Below are 26,305 nucleotides of genomic sequence, written 5' to 3'. Positions count from 1 at the left end.
TGTACACTTATGCATGTGTTACTGTAACACATTTGTTCAATGGCACTTGCTAGACCACTAATTTTACAGCCGCTCCCATCCCTTTCAACTCTGGAAAGAGGTTTACTCCTGCGGTTGACATGTGCAAAACTACAACAATTTCCCAATATATTTGTGGGTGCTCCCAAACTTTTCCGGGTGTTCTGGCTCCGAAATGCAAATTTCTTACACAAGGAAATTGATTTTTCTCACAATGTAAATCCATTAATTGTGAATCACAAACTTTGTTTACACTCATAAATAAGTCATTGTGCCTGTAAGTGGAAATCACACCTGTCAATGGCTTTATGAATCAGGCTCAGGCTGTTCAATTGAATTCCTCTTAGAGTAATTTAATGCATTTTTAACATGGATAATATGAAAATGTGGCCTGAATAAAGGCATCCTAGACTAATGTTGGGGACTCCTAGGATAAATTAAATGATTGTAATATAATTATCTGTGAAAGGTATGAGTTTTAATCTTAGTTGCTAATGGCTCAATATTTCAACCCAAAACATTGTTTCTAAATAGACATATTTCAGATTATTTAATATTGCTTAAAAGGCTACTGTCAATGCATTAATCCAATATCATTTTTTAAGAAAATATGAGCCATCACCCATTTCTCTCTAAAGGTTCATATACAGCTGTACTAGACCATTGGCTAAGCATAAAAATGACAGACAAAAAACAGAATTAGCCAGGAGGTAAAGGCAAGCTGCCAAGAGAAATAAAACAGGGCAAGGGAGAAATAATCCATGATGTATTAAAATAAAGAGATATGTGCGTTCCCACTGCACGTGAATGTACAAAGGGCTAGATGTTGCAAGGCTTTTGCACCTCGAAAACAGCGAAAATCGCTGTTTGCGAGGCGCAAAAGCCACATCGCGATGCCCATTCCCATTTTGCGAGTCGGTAACCTGGTTACTGACTTTCAAAATGGGACTGCGAGTCTCAAATAGGAAGGGGTGTTCCCCCTCCTATTTGTGAGCTGCATCGCGATGTAGAATTGCTTTGTGACCGCGAACACGATCGCAAAGCAATTCGCAGTTACCACCAGTGCCACACTGGTGGTAACCCATTCGCAAAAGGGAAGGGGTCCCCATGGGTCCCCTTACCCTTTGTGAATGGCCTTGAAAAAAAAATTCAGTGCAGGCAGTGGTCCGATGGATCACTGCCTGCTCTGAAAAAATGAAACCGAAACGTTTCATTTTTCGTTTTTGTAATGCATCTCGTTTTCCTTTAAGGAAAACGGGCTGCATTACAAAAAAAAAAAATGCTTTATTTAAAAAGCAGTCACAGACATGGTGGTCTGCTGTCTCCAGCAGGCCACCATCCCTGTGAGTGCTGCGACTCGCAAGGGGGTCGTAAATTGCGACCCACCTCATTAATTTTAATGAGGTGGGCCTTTGCGACCCTCTTACGACTCGCAGATGGTGTCAGGGACACCATCCTGCATTGCGACTAGCAATTTGCGAGTCGCAATGCCGGAGTTTACTACATCTGGTCCAAAATCCTTTTGCATGCATCTATATTGTTCATGCAACTGAAAATGTTTTCTGTAAATTCCGACATTAGGATTAGCAGACACCATGTAAGAGCTGCACAGTGTTACACGTGTAGAAGAACAGACCAAACTATGTAACTTTGACCAGATGCAATGCAATTTAGCTTAAAATAATATGCTGGCCAGTTGGACCACATATTGATGCAAATTGGCCTGTGGTTTGTACTGCATTTATAACGTAGTTGCATTTTCCTAAGGGCCATAGTTGTCAAACAGTCGGAGGCCAGCTTTCACCTTGTCCATTAAACAGAGGCACAGAAATGGCTCAGTAACAGTAGAGCTTATGTTATCTCACAGGCATGCAACCCCTTCATTGAAATGGTAAAATCTTTCACAAGCTTGAAGCAAAAGACCACCACTTTGGATGAATAGAATGTTTGCTTCTTTCCTACTATTCAAGAATGACTAATGGACAAGGCCAGACTGGGGAACCAAAAGCAGCTGGTGGAATAAAAAGCCTTTCTGGCCCTGCTAATGGAGTATTCTAGTGGTCACCTGGTTAGGTTCCCTGATTGGAGGATGGATGGAAATTATTTGATCAAAACACATTAACAGAATTGGAGGCCGGTAGGATTTGTACTATGAACCAAAATGGCTTAATGCAATAGTATCTCTTATTATAAAGAGAAAAAGTGCAACACAGGTTGTATTATTATGCATTCAAACTTTAACAAAGGATTGAGTGAATATCGTGCAAAGATTGTCCAAGGAGGCATCAGTGGCAGAACATAAAATGCAAACTTTTATGAGGGAACCATAAATTTCACTTTTGATGGCCACCTCACAGATATACAAAGGATGTGGTCTAAGCAGGAACTCCATGAATCGAGGCGAGGTCCAGAAGGTATGTTAAAATTTGTTGCCCCGGTGAAGATTGTGCAACAAAGGCACTGAAACGAAAAATGGGTGGCAAGCGATGAAATGAATTGAAATATGTAAGACTTTGTTTAAAAAACAAAGGGGCTCATTAAGACATTGCAGTGGGGAGAACGCCGCCGCCGTGCTGGCGGCGTCCCCTCCAGTCATATTACACTGTTCATGCCAGGGTGACCGGTGGGAAAATTGTATTAAGACGTTGTATTAAGATGTTCCCGCCGGGCTGATCGCCAGGAACAGTGCTATGATACTGGTTTTGACTCCCTTAAGGGACCAAGGCCGATACTGTAGCACATCAACACCGTTTGAATGTGCAGAGTGCGCATTCTGAGAGTGCTGGGCAGGGGGTCCCCAAGATTGGCTTTCTGCCAGCCTTTCCATGGTGGGTTGACTACCATGGAAAGACTGGCAGAAAGCTGAGTTGTAATCAGAAGAGCGGTCCTGAGTTCAGCGTTGCTGTGGCTGACCATAACTCAGACCGCTGTCTAACCGTCCTGAACCACGTTCCTGTCAGTGGCGGTGGTCTTCAGGTGGTGCCGCCCACCAGGGTCGTAATGTGGCAGTGGAATTGCCAAGAGTGCGGTGGTGCCATCGCTGCTGCGAGTGTGACGGTCTGAAGACTGCCATACTTGCAATGTGGCCCAGAAACTTGAGAGGTCATTCGCTCAGTCATAAAGATAAAGAAAGGTAATTCACACGTGTAAAGAGGCAAAAACCGAGCACAGAAAAAAACAAGGGCATAAGGGCACCATTTATAGGCAACACCATGGGAAAATGCAATTGTGCAACTGTGGAATTTTCACATAATAATTAGTTTACCACACTCACCACATAATCCAACATCAGCTCGAAAAGTTGCAGAATTTAAAAAAAAGTGTTTGCAGCCTAAATCAGTCAAAAGAAATTTGAATTCCTGCCCAGCAATGTCCCTTTTTGCAAAACACGTTCATCGTCTACTGGCACACACCTCACTTGCAGGGATGACATCATGAATTCAATCAATGCAGGAGTGGCAAATAAAGAACTCTTGAATGGATGACAGCAGCCATGACAGGTTTTTGGAGATTGAACAGTGCTTAATTTGAACCGGTGGTTTCTAGTGTTCGGCACCGGCACTTAATTATCAACACTTGTACGTATGACAGTTCCCACATGGTGGCGCTGTTTGTGTAATTTAGAGATAATGAGAACAATAGTTGTTTCATAATTCAGTATACATGAAAAACAACAAATATCTGGCGACAAATCGATTTTTATAACTTGTGGGGCCTAGAACAATCTGAATTGTCACACTTGCAGCAGCATGATGAGTAGTAGTTTTGTAGGTACTGCCTGTGGCACTGCTGGCAGTGTTAATGGGTGATGCAAGCTGCAGTGGCCTCCTGATGAGGGCCCAGGAACTTTCCCCCCCCCCACAAATTAGGCACTGGTGGCGTGCCACAAAATGAATTTTAATTGGGAAAAGGCACAAGATAAATTGCCCTTTAGGTTTCAAGCCTACCAGCGAAATAGAATCCATTACAGATGAAGTCAGGCAATAAGGCAGAGCACGTGGCCATGTTCTTCCAATGGAAGACCCCGCTGCTGCTCAACAGGAGGGGCATCCTTCAGGACAACAGCTACATCTTCTTCCAGCTGTAAGTGGCTTGGTTACGTACCTCCCTTGTGATCAGCAGGAGGTTGATTGCTGCCATTTGGCTCTACACCCTAAGAATAGGCAAGTAGCCAGACAAAAGAAACCGCTACAAAGGAAAAATATGCAACTATTTTAAATTGACTGACATGTAGGACTGGGTCTCTGCATGTGCCGGAAATTATTTGTTTGGCTCCAATGTGCTTCAGCTATGCTTTGCATCTGTGAGTATCGTGTTCCGGCATTATGCATCTCAAAGGGCTTTAACAAAGAACATGTTACTTAAAAGTAATGACTGAAAATGAAGCCTCCTACATGTATTTATGTATGCTTCAATGCATTACTGAAACAAATATAATACACTCAGGGGTGATTTATCGCTGAGTGGTAATGGAAAACCCTCAGATTGTGGAGGCTAGTGTGTTTGACAGTGAACTGGAAAATTTGAAGAGGAAAATAAAACAATTGGAAACCGTTCATAAAAAGAGCATTCTTTTAAAATGTGTTGTGGTTTGCACCAGATCACTTGGCTGGAATGCAGTGACAATCACTTTGAGGTCACAGAATTCCAGGCAGTGTCAAGCTTCTGGTTTGAATGTGGTCAGTTACCAGTTCACTGCCAGAGAAGGTTGGATAAACATGCTACGAGCCTAATAAAGGTTGATTAAGAAACTTTGAAGTGAAAAGCGTATTCTTAACACTAGCGACGAGGGAGAAGCTGTTGCCAACCTTCTAAATAAATCAGAACCCACGCAACCCATATTAAGCGCATTTTGAAGTGATATTGTGGACACCGAGGTGAGAGGGGAACCGCCAAGTGAGTGGAACCGCTGTGTATGTTTTTGCTGACCTGAGGTGTGAGCGGAACCTTGGCGTGTGTGAGACTGGTTGAAGGCAGTGAGTTGGGAGAGGGATGTGCTCTCGTTGCTGTCTGCGAGCAAAATTATGACGTCATGCGCACGTGACATTCCATCCAGCGTGATTGGATAAAGCTGAGTACATGAGTACTGGAGAGCAAGCAGTTTTGTTGCAACAACATTTCTTCTTACGTACAAGGGAAAACTTGATCTTAAATGCCTACATCCATTTTTTATGAATCCTTCTCGCAGGTCATTCATCACAAGGTGATCCGCATGCCATTTATATTAATTGTTGATCTGCACTTTGTTGACATTAATTAATTGCCGACAATAAATGAGGCAGAATTTCCTTTTGAACAACGGAGAAGTAGGTTGTTAGCCCAAAGTACTTCTAGTGTTACTAACAATTCAAATCTTCAGACATTATGGCAGGCGCTATTATGTCTGTACCTCCTTATTTCCTTTCAGACAAGGGCAATCCTATTTTGCCATTGAAAAGATTGAAGCAGATATTTGATTCATACTTACTTGCGATTGGGGGAGAAAAATGTTTACAAATTCGCAAACTAGCTTTATTATTACATAATTTAGGAATAGAAGGGAGAAATGTGTTTGAGAGTTTGGAGGAAAACATCATTGGTCATGGGAAGGGTGAAGCAGACAATGTTTTTGACATGTCTGTAACAATGATGGAGAACCATTTTGGTGCACAGATTAATGTGGTACTGGAAAAGCACACATTTTTCACAAGAGTTCAGAGGAAACAGGAGAACATTGGCATATATGTTGCAGCCTTGAAAACGTTAGCTCGTACATGCAAATGTGAATAGCTCACTCATTCTCTTGTCAGAGATCAGATTTCTAGGTGCACGAAAAATAGAAAAGTACAAGAAATATTATTAGCAAAAAATCCCATTTTGAAAGAGATGATAACTATAGTTGAAGATTTGGAGAATACTAGTATGTGGGTTCGTAAAATGCGTGATGAAAAAGAAAAAGGCAACATGCTTGTGGATGAGTCAGTGAATGAAGTAAGAGGAGTTGGTAGAAATGCAGAGAAGTAAGTGGGCAAACATGAGGGAATGAAGAGCAAGGAGGGACATAAAAAGTCTGAGAAGAAATGTTCTCAAAATGATAATCTAATATCAACAAAAAGTGGAAGTGTGAGATGTATTAGGTGTGGGAGTGAAGGACACCTTTCCAATAGTCCTGGATGTTTCGCAAGGTTAGCAGTCTGCAAGAGATGTGGTAAGAAAGGGCATTATGCCAGGGTGTGTAGATGGAATAAATAAAAGGCGGTTAGTTGTATTGAAGGAGAAGAAAACTTTTAAGAAAAAAATATTTTCAGTGTAAAGGATGATGGATGTGTGGATGCAGATCCAATAGAAATGCCTGAATGTGAAATTTTGGTGGGAGGGAAAAACGTTGTTGTACTTGCTGATTCAGGATCACCATACATAATGATTGGTGACAAGAATTGGAACTCAATATTTGGGAATGGAGAAACTGAATTACTACAACCATATATAAATCCTGTAGGGTGCGGAGGCAAGAAAATAGATGTTATGGGTTATTCAGTGATGAGAATTCAATTTGATGAATGTGAAACAACTTGGAAAGTGTATGTAGTGAAAAGGGGTGGTAATCTTTTAGGTTGGAGGCATTAAAGGCACATGGGGATAATATTAAATCCAAATTCCAAACAGAAAGTGTTAATAATGGCGAATGACGGATTCTCAGATGAGATAGTTTCTAGGTTTCCTAAAGTATTTGGAGATGATTTAGGGTTACTAAAGAATTTTGAACATAGACCTGTTCTCAAGAATGGTGCAATATCATGTGTGTCTAAAGTAAGGAAAGTGCCTCATATGATGTTACAGGGATGTGGAATTCCTATCGCCCGACGCCCGGGACACCTTGGGACAAGTAGGCCCTACCCTCTGCAGCACAAACCCTTTGGCTGCTTGTTTACAGAGAGTGGAACTCTCCGAGGTAATGTGTTTCCAAAAGATAATGCTGTTCGAAGTTGTATTTATGGTTCATTATTTGAAAGCCTTCATTATTAGGGTGAGTGCTGTAAATAAATGTTTTAAGGTCACACTTCACTACTGACGTTGGTTCCAGTACAAAAAATATAAAATGTGTATGCACATGTTTGAAAAGTTTAGGCTATGAGGCTAAGTATAATGCTCCCAGAATGCTCTCTGATTAGATGCAAATGAAGTGTCATATAGTAAAATGTTTTGATGCATGCTAGTATTTCCCAAAAATATTTCTAATGGAAAATCAGTGTAACCATTTTCAACACGATTATGGGAAGCATGAAAATAAACAAACACTGACAAAGCCAACTGATCTGTCATATTTTTATAAGTCTTTTAGTTTCATCAATGCGTGTCTTGTTTTGACATGGCTTTTGTAACACTTTATTGCTGTGGGAGCTACCAGGCCCTCAACATTGTAACAAACACTGGCAAAAAAAAAACAAAACGTTTTTGAACTCTAAAAGCACACGTTGCCACCAGTGGCATAACAAAGGCCCTGCAGCCGCCCTCCAGGGGGCCCCTTCCGCACAGCACCTGCCCTGAGTGAGTCTGGAGAGGGGGCTCCTCCATGTTCTTTGCAAAGGGACACCCTCCAGTTTCGTCACGTCACTGGTTGCCACTGTAGTTCCTGACACTGAACAAAACTACTTTGTGTGCCAATATGCTCCTTGTGGAAGAGCAGAATGCGATCACTCACAGTAAAGCCAGCCGAAAGAGAGAGAAATAGAAGTTTAATAAAAACAAAATGTCTTTGTTAACACCAGACCTAATTAGGGACCAAGACCCACATGTAGGTAGCTTTTTGCATGTCGCAAACAGCGACTTTCGCTGTTTGCGACGTGCAAAAAGCACATTGCGATGCAAAAACCCAGTTTTGCGATTCGGTAACCTGGTTACCGAATCGCAAAACGGGTTTGCGACTCGCAATTAGGAAGGGGTGTTCCCTTCCTAATTGCGACTCGCAGTGCAATGTAGGATTGTTTTGCGAACGCAAACCAATCGCAGTTTGCACCCATTTCAAATGGGTGCTAACACTTTCGCAAAAGGGAAGGGGTCCCCATGGGACCCCTTCCCCATTGTGAATGTCACTGTAAACATTTTTTCTGAGCAGGCAGTGGTCCTGCGGACCACTGCCTGCTCTGAAAAAATGAAACGAAAAAGTTTCATTTTTCGTTTTTGTAATGCATCTCATTTTCCTTTAAGGAAAACGGGCTGCATTACGAAAAAAAAAAAAAAAAAACTGCTTTATTGAAAAGCAGTCACAGACATGGTGGTCTGCTGTCTCCAGCAGGCCACCATCCCTGTGAGGGCCGCCATTCGCAAGGGGGTCCACCTCATGATTATTCATGAGGTGGGCATTTGCAAAGCCCTTGCGAATCACAGATGGTGTCAGGGACACCATCCTACATTCGGATTTGCGACTCGCAATTTGCGGGTCGCAAATCTGAACCTACCTACATGTGGCCCCAAATTCTTAACGAAAGTCACAAAAGTGCACCCATGGTATATGTCGTACCCCTATAAAATATTTGTGAACTGTATTTTAGCATGGGTAAATACGCATGTGTAGATTTGCTCATGTGAAAATCTATTGAGCATTTGCAAGTTCATTTTCCCTCCAGCCACTTTCTTTCCAACCCTGGAAGAAGTTCTAATTCTGCCATTGTCAGGAGTAAATGTCCAACCTTTCTTATTATGGGAAAATATTAGAGAGAAGCTGGTGAAAATCTTTAAAACATGCAGGTTAGTAGGTTTGCAGACTCAAAGGCATTCCAGCCCTGGAACTATTGCTTACTGCTTCCTCCAGCCCCAGTATGCAGATCTGCAGAAAGGTGGCAAAATAAGGAAATTGCTACAGTAGGGATTGAAACTGCAAGTATTCAAGCCCTACTATGGTAGTAGCCCTGGCATAATCAGAGGGGCTATTATCAGAGCTCTTACATAATGAGATTGCTGCCATAATTTGGCGCCACACTACATGGCACCAAAGGGACAAGTAGATCTTTTTACAGGACAAGTAGATTTGAGAAGCAACCTGTCCCCTGGACAAGTAGATATTTTAATAAATTCCACACCCCTGTGTTATCACCACTCAAACAAGAATTTAAAAAAATTTAAAGAAAGAGGAGTGGTTGAAGAAATTGAGTGCTCAGATTGGTTGGCCCCTTATAGCTCTGGCACCAAAGGATGGGGGTAAAGAGATTTGTATGTGTGTTGACTTGAGAGGATTAAATAAACACATCTGGGTTGATCGTCAACCATTACCGAATATTTCCGAAACTCTGGCTTTAATCAAATATGCTAAGTTATTCAGTGTGATGGATTTGTCCTCTGCTTACCACCAATGTATGCTCTATCCTGATTCTAGGCCCTTAACATCATTTGTAACCCCTTTTGCTAGCATTTAGATTCATGTGGATGCCTTTTACACTGGCTTCTGCAGCGGCATGTTTTCAGAGGGTCATGAATAATATGTTAGAAGGTTGAGCAAAGTTTTGTTTTTCCAGGAAGATATTTTGGTGTATGGACAAATGCAATGTGAACATGATGAAATATTGTGGAAAGTGTTGGAGCGATTACAGAATGCAGGCTTAGTGTAAGTTCAGAGTATCCACTGTAACTTATCTGGGGCACACTATCTCTGGTGAAGGTATAAATCCAAAAACTGATTTGACAAACAGTATTGTGGAAGTTTTCAAACCAGAAAAAAAAGACCAAGTATGATCATTTCTTGGTTTGGCAGAATTCTGTTCAAGATTTATCCAAAAATCTGCTAGTGTTTGTCAACCACTGAGGTTGCTGCTAAAGAATGATGCCCAGTTCAACTAGACTGAAGAGTGTGATCAGTCTTTCGACAGCATTAAATACAGCATTGGAAAATTACCAACTTTGGGACATTTTGATGCTCATGGGAAACCTATTTTATTGACTGATGCCAGTCTGAAGGGTTTGGGTGCAGTTTTAGCCCAAATGGTGAATGATTAAATGACAGTGATAGCTTTTGCTTCTCTCTCGTTAAAAGGTGCTGAAGAGTGTTATTCTGTTAATGAATGAGAGGCCTTACCTGTATATTGGGCAATTATCCACTGGAAGTTTTTTTTATGGGGAATACCATTTGTGGTCGGATCCAATCATCAACCACTTACTCATATGTTCTCATGTAAGGAGATGGAGAATGTATTACCTAGGATCGGAAGATGGTCAGATGGATTGATCAGTTATAATTTTACAGTTCAGTATATACCAAAATGAACAGAACTCTACTAGGCACACTTCAAATTAGAAGCTAGAGCCCTCACACATCCATTGAATGTCATGCTTCATCATAGGATGTACTCCTCGTCATACTGGAGCTGCAATATCTGATATAGCCCCTGTAGGGGCTCTTTGCCGGAGATCTTTATGAGTAGTGTGTGCCGTGGTTAACTAGGTCCTGAGAGGAGATAACAGAGTTTTTGGAACTCTGCTCTGCGCTTGCGCTGTGCAGCCCATAAGTGGGCTGCAGTGCGCACTGAAGCAGAGGAGGGAGGCAGCCGCTGGACAGAAGGACTTGCCGGGGGGAGGACCCCCCGGGAAGACCCAGGTAAGTCCTTGTCCCCTTTTTTGTCTTTGTTTGTGCACACTGGTGCACAAACAAGGACTGAAACTGCAGCTTTCGCTGCCTATGGTGCCTTGCCAGAATTCAGGCCAGGGCCGTGGCAGTGGAAGCTGCCATTTCAGGCCTCTTGTGCACCGGCCTTTCCCATGTGCAGTGCACTGACCAGGCCTGACTCTGCTTAGCGCTTCTGAGATGGACGCATTCAGGAGGACTCCGCGGGCACGGAACTCCGGCTTCGCTGAATTCCACTGAGCTTTTTTTCAACTTCGCGGAATTCCACAAAGCCGGACTCCGTTCAGTCCACTCAGGCTTGCTTATAATATCCTTTCCAGGCTATTAACGTTTTCGAGCATCAGTCCGTATACAGCACATCCCTGCACCCTCTTTAATTTCATGGGAATGCTATTGGCCTGTGCCCACATTTCACCCTTTAGAGCAAAAAAACAGCAGTGTAAGTGCTGCTTTCACCCTGAATTGATAAGATGAGTAGAAGTGATGGAGAGAAAGGTCACTCTTCCCCAACTAGTTCCTTCTTGTGTCCTTGAACACAGCAAATGGAACATGTATAAAAGTAGCGAACACATCATTGAAGGACACTCAGGCACAAGTTTTCTCTACCCCCTACAATCTGCAGGGGTGCCCCTAACATTTTTTTTTTTACTTTATTGAATTTGGTTGCATTTCCAAAGAGGTAAAGTACAGCCCGAAATGGTCATATCAGTGTGCATTGTAAGTATATATAAGCAAGGCAATGTAATCTGCATATCAAGTAAATTGTTCATCATGTTATAATTAAAAGTGTGATTTTGTTATCAGCATCAATAAAATCAATGAGAAACAACGTTAACAGAGAGATGCTTGGTTGACAGGGGTGCCCCTAACAGGTATAATGTGTGTATGACTTCAGAATAAAAAAGTTCCGATAATCACTTTTCACTCTCTAGTTTCTTATTTAAAGATTTAGCTTTTTTATCTTACATCTCTTGGAATGGACTTCTTGAGAAGAAGTAAGCAAACAGACTGCAGGCTGGTCTATGAAGCTCTTATGATGAGAGTAATATGGGCAACAGTGCTGTCTACTTGCACGGATATCATTCAGCCCTAGGGGTCCGCTTGATGGCAGTAACTAGAGTAAAGCCTACAAAGGCATATAAGGCAGAAGCATGTGCTGTTTTTGTGTTGGGGACAAGGAAGCTGAGCAAATTAAACCATCAATTCATTCTTCATGCATTGAAGCTCAGGGCGCAGATGAGCTGAGCCCAGGGACCATGTCATATTCATTATTCTTTCTCACACACAGAGAACTATGAACACATCCAAGCTCTACTGGAATAACCTGATTTATATGCAGTGAATGACTGTGAGGGTAAAACAGCCCACTCCGACTGTCTATCTACTATCCTATGTGGAATCTCCAATCATCTTAATGCACGACATCTCGAAACTCCCAAATCTGCAGATACATTCTACCACTCACTGTGACAATACACACCTCACTGGCACTCTGTATTTCCCAAACCACTTAACTGGAAACAGAGGTTTAGATGTCGACTGCCCCTGGATGCCTGCAGACAATTTTCTGCTGTTCTCAAGTTTTACTATAGGTAGCCAAATCCAAAGCCAAAATCTTACACTATACTACATCTTACAAAAGGGAAAATCAATAGTACACATAACATCTCTTTGGGGGGAATATGTGCTAAACAGTGAATATCTTTCAGTACCTAATGTGATGAGTAAGCTTCTTTTCAAGGCAAATAGGTAGACTGAACTGTGTATAGTTCCCTGAGCCCACAACTTGAGTTCATGTAAATAATGACTGACTCCAAGCACCTGAAATTTTACATTTTAATAAAAGAGCTTGAGGGACATCATAAAGGACTTCCTCCCCCACTAAATCACAAACAAACCCGCACCCCTAATACTGTTGGACAGCCATCTAGGTGAATGGATGGTGAATTCTGAAACAGCATTCAAATGGATCAATGTATTTCCCATGAATGGCAGTCTAGATGCCCAGACAAGCTTTTCAAAATTAAGTATTAGCACTAATGTTCAGACTTCATGTTATATCCAGGATTCTAAGCATTCATTCTACACTTTTCAGGCCCACCAAAGAAAAAACTATGGTTCAGATGTTCTTGATCATATCTCTCCAGATACCTGTAAGTTGCTCCCCTATGGGCAGCCCAACCTAGTAAATGAATGACTGAATTAAGAATGCTTTCCCAATAGAAAAACATTCATTTGTGAGTACAATGTGTGTATTCAGACCTGATAAGTTGATGTTTTGAGACAACATATATTTGAAGCTGATAGTTGAATGATAATTCTTGCAGTGTTGTGTAAACAGATTAATCACATTATTTCCTAGGTGTCGAGGAGTCATTGCATATATTGGTGCTATGACAGAAGGAGGCATTAAAAATGTATAATACATGTATTTGACATTAATGCTGGCAACTTTGCCTGATGCATTGATGTGAACACTGCTGGTGGTGATCCTGCACTGATATAATCCTGCCTGATGTTGTCACCATGGCAAGACTGAAGCTATGTTTTAGTAGCTCATGATGGTTTTCATGGAGCATAAGTAGTTCTTAATATATAAAATGTTGTGGACCCTTATAAGGGAGCCTTAATCGGGGTAAAACAGCATAATTTAAAAATACCCTTCCTTACTTGTAAACCATGGCTTTTTAATGATATAATGCTATTACATTTGGTGTGGTCCTACATACCTTTTATTCTGAACCCAGGCCCTGGGTTTCGTTTTAGAAGGATGACATTGTGTACTTTGGGGAAAGACTCAATAGGGTGATAAATGTGCTTAGCAAAGGTGACTCTGACATTACAAATCTAGTTAATCTTGTGTACTCTTGCATGCTTACCACAACTCACATGGTTTCTCTACAGACTTACTCTGTGAGATTCAACCAAAGTCTAACAAAAAAAATCCCATCACCAAATGCAAGACATTTCTAAACCTATTTCAGCCTGCAGTGTTCCTCGGTGGGCACTAATATTAGCAAAGATCAAGATAGAATGTGAAAAAACACAATTAAAGAAGCAAACAATAACAACTTGTTAAACTTTTGCAAACCATACACAAATCAGATATGGGTTATGGTTTTGTTATATAGTTATGACAAACACCAAAAGTTATTCTCACAGTTTCAGATGGTGCAAGATTTTCTCACAGTCAAGAAAGGAAGGGAGGAGAAGGATGACACTTAACAGATGCATCAAATTGGTAGACTCTAGATATGAAAAATATTCTATGCCTAGCGAATTGCCTCTGCTGTAAATATATTTTGGGAATATTAAATAAATTACCAGTTAGATCACTGTATCTGTGGTCTACAGTGATGATCTGGTAAATATCTGCATTTGGAGGGCAAAAAATGTTTTGTGAGTATATCAAGAAAGTCCTTTGGAAAATAAAAGTATCCTCTTCCCTAAAATATATTAGATTATTGACCCAGATTCAGCAATGCTAAATTTTCTCTCTGGAAAATAGAACTACTATGATGAATATTTAGTCCTTCCACTGAATAGTTCTTTTGCAAGAGTGTTGGCAGAATGCAGACCAATGACTTACCAAATTTGAGATCTCTTAAACCCCTATTTAATAGTTGGACAAATATCCGACTAGTTAAAGAAAGCGCTGCTGGCAAATCAATCTTGGGTTCTCTAGATTTATGAAACGTTTATCCTAATTTAGCCACAGTGGCCAATAACTAGAATGGCAGTTTTAGTACAAAGCCTGTATGGTTTAGACACTGTTGAGCCTAGTAATGCATGCACAAAGTATTCAAGTACAATTGTGGTGAGCTATCACTCCTGTACCACTTCCATTGTTTGCTATTGAACGCACAAGACTGCATCAAATCAAACCTCCTATAGTTTCCACTGGTTTGGCTTTGTCTAACAAATCTGTCACTTTAAACAAGACCGTCAAAGCTGGGCTACCTCAGTCTCCTGAACCTCTAACTTCAGCGATGGAAGGACAGTTTACTCTGCCTCATCTATTTGTAGATATCCAGCAGGCAGTCACACATTTAGTCTCCTATGTCTTCCTCCAGCTTTATTACCAGGTGTATGTCTACAGGATACATTTGACAGGAAAGCAGTCTGATCACACAAATGAGTGGGCACAAATACGTATTGATGAGAGGCAATTAATTATCAGAAAATCTATATGTTGTTTTATAGATATATATATATATATTGATTGAAAAAAAAAAAGGTTACAGGGATGTTATAATGAGGAAATATAATTTGAAAAAACCTTAGAAATTCACTAAAAAGCCCTTATGTCAATCGAACCAAAGGCTAGGCGTGGCCAACTCCATGCCGTGCACGACTAGGCGGCCAACCACATGCCGTTGATGACCATTGCTTATGCCTGGTGGGGGGTTGGCAGTACGTTAGCCGCAGGTACCCAACCATTTGGCCATGTACAGTGGTGGGGGAGGGTTAGCTGCAGGCACCCAAACCCGTACGGCCTAAGGCCATGCTTGGCAGAGGTTTGGCTGTAGGGCCTGGCCAGTGGTCAAGGCCAACCCCCCACATGCAGGCAACCAGGGAAGGAGGCATGCAGCCCCCCTCCCTGGGATGATTTTGGCCCCGGGACCCCATTTTCTGGCCTGCTCATCAAAACTGATGGGGGCGGTGGACATTCAGCCCTCTTTCCGAGGCCTATTTGGCCCCGGGGACCCCATCCCCTGGGGCTCTCTACATTTATGTTTTAGGAGGGAGGCACACAGCCCCCCCTCTGGGCCTATCTTACTACCCGGTGCCCCATTCTGCAGGGCCTGCTCATTTACTGAAAGGACATGGGGGCCAGTTGACCTCCCTCCCTGGGCCCATTTCAGCCTTGGGGACCCCATTCCGCGGGCCTGGCCACTCAATGGTGGGTTCCCTGGCCCCCCACATGGCACCCATTGTCTTTTTTTGGGGGGGTGCAGGAGAGCTCCAATGCCCCTATGGTTCCTGCTAGCTCCCTCCCTCCAGCGGGAGCCAGCATTGCTCCAGCACACAAGGAGCAGCAAAAAATGCTGTTCCCTGCGTGCAGGAGCAATTTTTCATCTTTTTCCCTGCCTGCTTCAAGTAATTATGGAGGCCCCGGGGAATAGTGCCTCCACAGCAATTAAGTGGCTCAGAGTGGGGGGTCCTGGCCCATCTCTGCAGGGATTCAAAATTAAAAGGGTGGGAGCCTGCCCTTTTTAAAAAAACATTACAGCAGTACCAGGGTACTACTGTGGTCCTTGGTACTGTTTAAAATAACTCAATTTTTGGCCCTGGATTTACACCAAATAACAAAAAAACACACTTTCAGGGTAAAAACCTAGCTTTCTGCCAACTTTGGTGTGCAGTTCCGCTCTGCTGTTTTGGCTGTAGCGCTGTTCAAGTTTCCCATGGAAAACTGCATGGTGAAACGTGTTTCAGGATTCCCCCACTTTCCCGACCCTTGCTTGACAAATCACCCTAAAACATTCCAGGCAGACACTAAATTGGCTTAACCTTTTTTGTGTACATTTTCATTTAGATTCTTTGTGAAGATGTGTCAAACGCGACAAAGTTATTAGAGAACCAATAAATCCATTTCCTATACAAAACTAGCCCTAACTATAACTACACAGTGGCTACCACCTTTGTGCAAAATGTATATATATATGTAGACACACACATATCAATTGGGGCTAATCCAAAATATAAAAACACAAAAAAAATAAACAAATGAACAGTGTCTTCTGCAAAAGCTGCTTTGCACTTGGTTATAAGATATCTGTACTACATCTGCAGTTCAGCAGAAAAATCGAAGACCACCCATCAGAGACTTCTGAATTAACTGAAAAAGTAATGTTTTTGCAGAAATAAATAAGGCCTTTCATTTAGCCACATTCTTTAACACCAAACATTTGTTGGCATGCGGCACATCACTGGGCCCTACAGGGGTCACTGTAGAATTTTGTGAGAAACAACTTCACATAGCACTTTCATCCACCACCTAAGCGTCCAAGGGCCACATGTAGCAACTTTCAGATTTGCGACCCGCAAATTACGAGTCAGAGCAAATCAGAATGTTGGATGGTGTCCCTAACACCATCTGCGATTTGCAAGGGGGTTGCAAATGCCCACCTCATAAATAATCATGAGGTGGGTCGCAATTTGAGACCCCCTTGCGAATGGCGGCCCTCACAGGGATGGTGGCCTGCTGCGGACAGCAGACCACCATGTCTGTGACTGCTTTTCAATAAAGCAGGTTTTTTTTTTAATGCAGCCCATTTTCCTTAAAGGTAAATGAGATGCATTACAAAAACGAAAAAAGAAACGTTTTCGTTTCATTTTTTCAGAACAGGCAGTGGTCCATAGGACCACTGACTGCTCTGAAAAAATGTTTACAGTGCCATTCACAATGGGGAAGGGGTTCCATGGGGACCCCTTCCCTTTTGCGAATGGGTTACCACCCATTTGATATGGGTGCAAAATGCGATTGGTTTGCGACCGTGTTGGCGGTCACAAAACAATCCTACATTGCACTGCGACTCGCAATTAGGAAGAGAAAACCCATTCCTAATTGCTAGTCGCAAACCCGTTTTGCGATTCTGTAACCAGGTTACTGAATCGCAAAACGGGGTTTGTGCATTGCGATGTGCTTTTTGCACGTCGCAAACAGTGAAATTCGCTGTTTGCGATGTGCAAAAAGCTTGCTACATGTGGCCCCAAATGTCTTACCATGGCATCTAACCAAGAAACCAAATAATAATGTATGAACACTGGGTAGGCAGCTATGAATGGTACACTTCAGTGACCTACGCTCGAAAGATTACGTTATTTGAAAAAAATGGGACAGAATGCCCCCAAACAAGCAAACTTCTGTCACAGATAAAAGTTGTTTTACATCAGTAAGTAATAAAGGTTGTCGGAGGTGGTGGCATTTACCTGGAGAGATACAAGAGTTCCTCGGACTGCGTTGAAGGAATTCATGGTCAGTGGACATGGAGTCGTTTTGAAAGCGAGCTGCGAGGGAAGCTGACAGGCGAAGGTAAGGACCTGGTGTGAGCAAAGAAATCTGTGAACACGTGTCTCTCCCTCTCATCCCGCTCGGCCCTTCTTCTGCGCGTGTCCGCGAACAACCGTGAGAATCATTTAAAAATACAATGTTAATCCTGGGTAAAGTGTTAGTTGCCAACCAAACGCGTCTACGTGAAAAAACTGTTGGCTGTCAATAAACAAAAACAAAAAAATCACAGACAATGTGCAGACCGGTAAAACCACAAATATGCCCCTCACTGGGCCATTTTCAAAGAACTAGACACTGCGGCCACAAACAACCCTGTATCCAGGGTATCAATTCCACAAACGTGCTTTTGGTTGAGGCAATTAAACAGTCATTATGGCCAGAGACAATATGTGGAGACCAATTCTTCAGATTCTTTGAGCTATTTTAAATGAAATAGACTCTCTGGCCGAAGACAACACACACACAGTTTACAGACCACTAATTCCGGCAACACGTCCCTAATGGACTTATGTACAATGGAATAAGTACCATGGCCAGAGACAATTTGCACAGTGTAGAATAACAATTCCACACATATACTCCTCGATGGAATAGATGGTACGGTCACAGACAACACACAGAATACAATGTAATGAGATCTACAAAGATGCCCTTCGCTTGGCCCTTTTCAGTAAAATAGACACTGTGATCAAAAACAACACACAGAGTGTGCAGGGTATCGATTCCACAAATATGTTCATTAATGAGCCAGCTTGCATACGAAGCCCTAAAAGCTCAATAAAAGAATGAGACTGCAGGAATCTGAAAGCACTCGCCACCTTTCAAATCACTTAAATTAGCATATTTGGCAGGTGTGCAAATAAGCCATCTCTTATTTCCTGCTTGTCAACAACTTGTCTTTGTCTTTAGAGAACACAGACTCAACACAGAATATTAAACACATATAACATATGTTATGGTTACCCCAAATATAAAGTTTATGAAAATGTAGGTTATTTATGATTACCAAAAAATATCTATTCTGCACATATGAATGGGGAACTGGAATTTCATATCAGAATTCATATTCAGCTCCAATATTGATGGATTTATGGATATAAACTAGTCACCCCTTTAGGTTCAATTTACAAAGACAAACATAACCTTCACCTCTCCCACATAACAAATATGTCTGTTTATAAGTTAAATTGGAGATATTAACTGCATGTTTATACCCATCAAGGCATAACATATAATTGTGTGAAGGAATGGTTTCAACCAATTGATGTTTAGGAAAAAAATGCTTTATACCTTTTTAAATGGACAATCACTGGCAACTTACACTGACATAATTACTGTCCGTTCACAGTCCTTGCACAATTGTACGGAGTGAAGATGACGAGACAGGAATGCAACATGCTTTCTGCAACCTGGGTGTAGGACACGTTCCAAATGTGGAACATGGATTAACACCCTAGTTCCATAACTTTGTTTGTATAGTAGGGTTTTTACCAGGTAACAGGGTTCATATCGTGGCCCCAGAAGGACCTAAAGCTTTTCATTTCTGCTAACAATCTTCATAATTTATCTTCCAAATGGAGCTGATGTTAATAAAGACCTACACTTTCTTAAAGACATAGTACATCCGACACTGCTTTTAATTGTGTTATTGTTTTATGCTTTGTGCTTTCGGTGCTGCAAATCCTCACCGTGTATTAATAAAAGCCATGAATACTCAAGAAAAATGCACACTGGGAAGTCAAGATCAAAAGAAGGGCATATGGCAATCAATGAGCAGTGCATTATTATCCAAGGCCTTGGCACATTAGTGGTGAACAAGAGTTACTCATCAGTGGTGGCTGGTGACATTTCAAAGTGGCAGGCGTAAAAGCTGGGAATGAGTTTTACATAGTGATGAACCCTAACTGACATAAGGGGTGTTTGAAGGCATCTACCCCACCCGGACAAAAGTTTGAAAATTTGAGGGGCAAATGACACATTTTAAAGCTAATTATTTTTCCTTGGATCACATAATTTGGACTAGCTGGGAAGCTGGGATTAATCACAGGCTTTCCAGATTTACACACTGCAATACAGCCACTAGATTGGCATCTCCTTTAACTATCAAAGATTAGTGATTTCTGCTTAATTCTTGGAGGAAGAGATGAGAGTTAGACATACGTGGAACCATGTAGGTTTGAACTGACTTATGAATTTCCATGTGAAACCATTATACGTGTATTGACAACAGTGATAAGACTAACATAGGATGGTCCAATGGGCACCAAAATGCAATCTTCTTTTCTCAACAAAAAGTCAAGTTGGTGGTAGTGTCATACCTGCTGAGATACAAGAGTTCCTGGGACTGCGGGGTACGAATTCATGGTCGCCAGACATACTCTCGGTTTGCAAGCGAGCTGCGAGGGAAGCTGAGAAGCGAGAATATGTACCTAGTGTGAGCAAAGAAATCTGTGAAGACGTGTGCATCTGAGAGGTCCCAGATGCCCTTGTGTTGCTTATGGCCAATTGCATACTTTGCAAAGGACCATGTTGATCAAGAAAACATTGAAGCTACGAATTGATATAAGAAGTTAAACCTCATGTTGTATTTCAAATAAAAAGCTAATAAAATGAAAATAAACAAAGATTTGCAAAAATTCAAGTAGACTTAATCAGACATGACCACCACAATATCTTTAGAAAATAAAGAGTTCCACATAACTTAATTGCATGATTCTCATTTCAATGCCCCATTAATACACCTCACATCGACCTAATTGTTCGGATTTCCTAAGACATAGACTGTAGACAAAGACAAGTAGCTAGTAGCAGAGATTAAAACAATTCTAACAAGTATCCACAGGCTGAACGAAGCAAAAACCCACATTGCAAGCTCTCAGCTTACTACTTAGGAACCTTGTACATATTGCAACAGATGGCATACAATATACGCTACAAAACAACAGAAGCACATTGCCTCTAACAAGAACCAGGTAGTAAACTCACAGCTTATGAGTGATGAACACTCTGCAACAGATAGCATACAAAATACACCATAATACAACAGAGGTATGGCGTCCAAGTAATTTACTTTAATATGTTTGTTGGCCAGAATGCTGCAGATAGTCCTCGTCACCCCTGAGAACTAATGCAGTGACAAATCGAGAACCGATGGTGGTAAGGGTTGACATAACAGAATCAGAAGTGGTTTAGTGCATTGTATAAAGAGACTCAAAATACTTCAGAAAGTCCATCACACAGGGAGTAATAGTGAAATGACCGTTGCCCCGGAAGTATTGCAAATGTGTTAAGTTTGAAAGCAAAAGGACATATAGCAGCCATGAATAACAGATCCTTGTAACTACTGGTGAGATTGCATATACTAGACTTTTACTAAAACCAGACCCTTTTAAGACATAAGTAAACAACAGATGCAGTAAGAGGGAGTTTACAGAACAGTAAACTAGACTGTAGGTTTGTTCCTTGCTTTATTGTTTTTCTAATTAGCATGTGTATGACACACACAGCCATTCTTGTACTTTGTGATTAGTTGACCCACTGAATACTAAAATCCAGTCTAGTTTTCGGTAGTACTCATAATCATAACAATAAAATGCACATTGTAATTGCATATCTTCTGACCCTTAAGTGTACAGATATGCTCAATGGTAAAATCCAAACTGTTTTTTGGAGCTATACACAGTAGATATGCACTAGGTGAATTTACATGTAATGGTTATCAGTGGACATTATTCGTATATGTTTACTCTTGTTTTGTCATTCAGAAACAATGATGATTCCCCCCTTTTATGAGAGAAGCAGAGAACTTTTATGGTCATCATTTTGTTTATAGTCTTGAGGGAGATCATGGAAATGTGTGGTGTAATTTATTCATATGTGGTGAAGATACAGAAAACAGATACCAACAGTTATGTGGCTGCAGTTTGTTAATGTGACCGTCAGCTTCTGGTTTTGGAGAAAGTTGTCTTCAGCTGATGATTGTCAAATAGAAAAAGACTAATTGCTAAAAGCCCAAATCTTAAAGAAATGGGTAAATCTGTTTCTGGAGTTTTATAAAGTTATAGGGTAAAAAATCGACTATTTTTTATGTTTCCAAATATTTCACCTTATACCTGAAAGGCTTGGCCAACTAGCACCCGGTACAATGAAGAAGCACCCTGGATGTCTAGTAGCGCCTAGTGCACAACAGTGCATGTGAGAATGCATTAATTTTGGCATTTTAATTTAAAAAAAAATCTATTTCACTGGGGAAATGCTTCCCAGTGGAAAATCCCCTATTCCTTCACTCACACCAATTTTGGGATGCTTTCTTTCCCTTCCTATCCTACAAGAGATTTACTCCGACCCCCTGTCATGAATAAAACAATAAATGGTCAATTTCTTTCAGGTGAGGGACGATGCCTTACTTTGTCGGTGTCCCCTACCTCAAAGAGCATATCCACTCTATTTGCTCCACGGTTGTGGATTTACTCCCAAAAACTCTTTAAGAATGAATGAATTTAGGCTAGGGAAATCATTTTTTTAAATTAGATAATGGGTTTTGCACTAGTAAGTAGGGCTATGTGCACATGTAAGTCTGATATACGCGAGTAAATATCTTGGACAGTTGTGTTCTTTGGTGCTATTGTCGAGCAGCAAGCCTACAATGTATTGAACGTCTCACTTCGGTAAAGAGCTGAGAAGTCTATCAATATCCAATACAATAACTGTAACTTCTCATATGTTCAAACTGACGTGTTCATTTATTACTGGCTGGTCTGTGACATGGCTGTGCAGCACATGCTATTCTTGAAATTGTGAATTAACAATTGAGACAATTTATCCAATTGAGCTGTGTTCTTGGTGTTGCTTTTTAATGTCAAACCAACTTTGCATATAACTGTGCAGTTCTTAAAGTGAAAGTAGTTGCATTATTACTCTGCTGTCATACCTTATAGGTAATGGTTTTCACTTTTTTCCTTGCAGTGCTTGTTAGTCCACATGCAATCTTCTTGGGTAGGACTTTCCAACCCATATAAATGCACTGCTTGCACGAGCACTATGATCAATTGTTTGATGTTCTTCTTCCAGGAAGTGACTAAGATTAGAACAGCAGATGAATCAGCAAGTATCCCTTGCGCCGGCATCCTTGGAAATCTGCCAACGTTGTTGCCTGCACTTTGTGCACTATATGCATTTTATATCGATCCCCAGAAGAGGCTTACGGCAACCTGTCACCTCACTGGGTTGCGTACCTGCACCTGCCCTTCCCATCTTATAAAAGCAGTGGTCTTTGAGCCTCTTGCAGTTCTATCCAACTGTTCTCTGGGATTGTTAAACCAGCTTGGAAACAGCTACTGGCTATCCATTTCTGAAGAACCTTGTCCTTGACCCAGAGGATGTGAACATTCCTTGAAAAGCATTATGGCTACACTTCACACTTTCGACGAAGAAAATGGACTGTTGGACCTTTGCCAGGCAGACTCCAGCCAGAGGAACTACTGACTCTGTGGAGCCTACAGCCTTAAACGGTCTTTGCCAGGAGATGGACAAAGGGGAAAGCAAGGCCCTGATTTGCTTGATCTCTCAGCAGCTTCCAACAATGTCGAACATCCTCTTACTAAAAGGCGTCATATATTGGCATCAGCGTCTTGGCATTATACTGGATCTCCTCCTTCCTAGTTCATTGGACTTAGATGGCTGTATTGCCCCGCTCTGCTTTCCATCTGCAGGAGTTGAAGAGCGCGTCCTAGAGGTGACAATTCTATTGTTTAATATATATTTGCCAGCGCTAGTCTGTCTTTGACTCACTCTTAACATGCGGTTTTACATATTACCAAACAATCGCTAGTTGTTGTTTGGTCTTTTAAGGAAGGGAATGGCTAAGCCCTGCATGAGCAAAGCGGCTGAGGTTTCAAACCTCTTTGGAAGTAATGAGATGTGAATGTCAGTCGACTTTCACAAGTCATATCTATTCAATACTAAAGTTAGGTTGACCAACTCGCTCTCCCTGCTTTGATCATCAGTCAATTTACCTTCCGCTACCTATCGTTGAGCCATGGCAGTCAAGTTAGTCCACAATCTGGCTATTCTCTTGGACCACTGACTTTCCAATCGTCCCCAGGTAGCAGCAAGTACAGATTTCGGCTCCTTTCCTTTTAGGATGTTTTGCTGAATTCTGCTGTATTCTGCCTTTTGTGGATGCCACCATCCACTGAACTGTGGCAATGTCTTCATCAAATCAAGGCCTACTGGAATACTGTCTGTCTGGAGGCACCTGCAGCCATTATTAGCCATTTCTACCTCCTAAAAACTGCAGCAGATAACTCTCTGGCCAAAAGAAGTGGCACGAAATTTCTGACGCCTCGCGCTCCCTCCACGGGCTGTCCAGAAGCAAGTGCAGTTTAAAGCTCTCACTATTGTGTAATGAGCAACCTATCCTTCCAGTCCTGTTTTTTGTCTGCAAGTTATCTTGGCATAGGCTTGCCTGTGTACTCAGGTCTGCCAGCTGGCCCCTTCAGGTTGTGTCCTCCGTCCGCAGAAGGTATATGGATGATAGTTTTTCCATGGTGGCTGAAAGGCTCGGGGACACAATTCCTCCTCTGGCTTCACGCCGAAAATCCCTTCAGCACTCGAGGTCTTTAGAAATGCGGCTATTTGCAATCTAATCTTTTTTGGTCTTTTGATTTTTATGTTATCTCCCAGTGCCATAAATGTAACACATCTGTGCTTATTATATACAAAATGGGCTGCAAAATTATCTTGTGTAAAACATGCACTACTAGAACCTTGATGTTATATAAACATTTCCTTATAAATATTTCAATCTGCATCTAATTTCGCTATCCAGCCAAAGCCTGCTTGCAATATATTGGCACACTACAAATATACAAATATACAAAGAAATATAGCCGCTTAGGCTGGAGTGAAAACAATAAATTAACCTGAAAATGATTGAGACTGTCTGGTTATAGGAACTAAATAAAGGTCAATATTTTGCCTGGGAGATATATTTTTAAAGTCCATATTTTTCTGCACTGTATTTTGGAAGCAATGAAGCTCTATTTCCACAAGGTATCATTCCCCTTTAATCCATGTCACATTACACGATTGAACGAGTACTGTTGTTTGCTATCTCCTAATGTTGTTCTTTTTTAACAATTTTTGTTTTCACATAAGATAATTTGATCCAACCACAGCATGTTGCCGCCCCTTTATAACCACTAAATATGGATTGAGGTTCCCTAGGGAAATTAATTATACATTCGGAAATAGAGAGTTTGTCATGAAACGGACTTTAAATAAGCGGGTAGGGAGTATGGGTGTCATTAGTCAACTCAACAGTAATGGCACCACAGTCTCACCTGCCAGCCAAAACTAATCAAACTTAAGGTCTGATTTAGAGTTGGCAGATGGGAAACTGCATTACAAACATGACAGATATCTCGTCTGCCTGACTATAAGTGCATTATTTCCTATGGCACATGTAATAAAGCGGCCAAGATATCTGTCACATTTGTGGTGGATCAACCATTCCGTCAAACTTTAAATCCGGTCCTTCATATAAGAAATAAAAAGTACAAATTTATCTCAAGTTATCTATGGACTATGACAACAGAACAAAAGAACAAATTTACCAAATATAGAGAATTTGTCTAGTTAAATAGGTTGTCTTGAGTAGTTCACATCTACTTCAATAATACAAAGGAAAACAAAGGAAAACTATGGACGTGAGGTGTCTGTACACTAACAAGGGTACATTCCCCCTTGCTGCATTGAAATTTAAAAATGCAGTGGATTTGTTTGTCAAGAGGCTCGTGCGGATGTTGCCTATTTTCACCTTCTCTCAGATGACCTCTGTGGCTCAGGTGTCTAGATTTACAAACCAAGCCAGAGGGATTTAGCTGGCAGGGATGACAAACACCCAACACGACTGGGAAAGATGGCTTCCCCAGGGACATATCTGGCTTTACAAGATGACCGACAACCTAGGCGAGAAGCTGATGAAGTGCTGCACTTCAATCCTTGCTCGGGTTTAGCGGCTCTGCCATGACAGAATCATGTGCTTCTCAGTGGAATTTCAGACACATTAACGCATCTTTGGTACTGGACATACCCTTAGAGACAAGAAAGCCCATGACATATATTTACGTGCACAGCAATACCAGTGTAATCAACAATGCCATGACAAGAGGGAACGAGACGGTAGATCAGAGGCAACACATAAAAGCAGCAAATGTTGTATCAATGCACATACTAATGAGATGAAACCTCACAGGGAAATCTTTGCCGATGCTTGGCTGCACGGGCCACACACACAATTCCTTCAATTTCAGCAGATTTGGAATTGTTCCTTAGCAGCACTATACAGACAGAATAATTCTAGAGTTGACACATTTCTCAATTTTTCTATGAACATAGAAGAAGCATGGCAGCAATTCGTTGCGATACAGAACATTTCATTGTGCAGAGCAATCAACACGGTTACCTGCCATGTTTGTTAAAGGCTATTCTTCACTGTATTTCACATTGGGGCTATCACATTCCATAATACAACAGGATGCACCTAGCCTCCATAGTGAGGTGATCTGGTGTGACCTGAATTCTGGAGACCTGGCTTCTTATCCCAGCATTGGCACTATAAAAATGCCTCAGATTATACATTAGCAACTAATTGTATACCTAGATGCAAATCA

General features: G+C 41.4%; 1 protein-coding gene across 24 annotated transcripts in view; it reads right to left on the bottom strand.

Moving 5' to 3' along the window:
* Positions 1 to 26,305, bottom strand: part of TRIM9 (tripartite motif containing 9) — a 325,658-nt gene that overhangs the window by 57,682 nt on the left and 241,671 nt on the right. For 7 of the 24 annotated variants that reach the window (XM_069208660.1, XM_069208658.1, XM_069208657.1 and 4 more), the window contains exons 8-9: positions 19,949 to 20,059; positions 17,549 to 17,659 (exon numbers count right to left, since the gene is read on the bottom strand). The exons of 7 other annotated variants lie outside the window; for them this stretch is intronic. In XM_069208660.1, coding sequence (XP_069064761.1) covers positions 17,549 to 17,659; positions 19,949 to 20,059 — 222 coding nt within the window. Of the gene's footprint in view, positions 1 to 17,548; positions 17,723 to 19,948; positions 20,060 to 26,305 lie in introns of all 24 variants that reach the window. 10 more of the 24 variants (XM_069208656.1, XM_069208654.1, XM_069208655.1 and 7 more) reach the window with 2 other exon arrangements.

Source organism: Pleurodeles waltl, chromosome 9, assembly GCF_031143425.1.
Source record: "Pleurodeles waltl isolate 20211129_DDA chromosome 9, aPleWal1.hap1.20221129, whole genome shotgun sequence".
In the NCBI taxonomy this organism is placed as follows: Eukaryota; Metazoa; Chordata; class Amphibia; order Caudata; family Salamandridae; genus Pleurodeles; species Pleurodeles waltl.
Note: the sequence above shows the minus strand (reverse complement) of the source record. Positions and strands in the feature narration are given on the sequence as shown.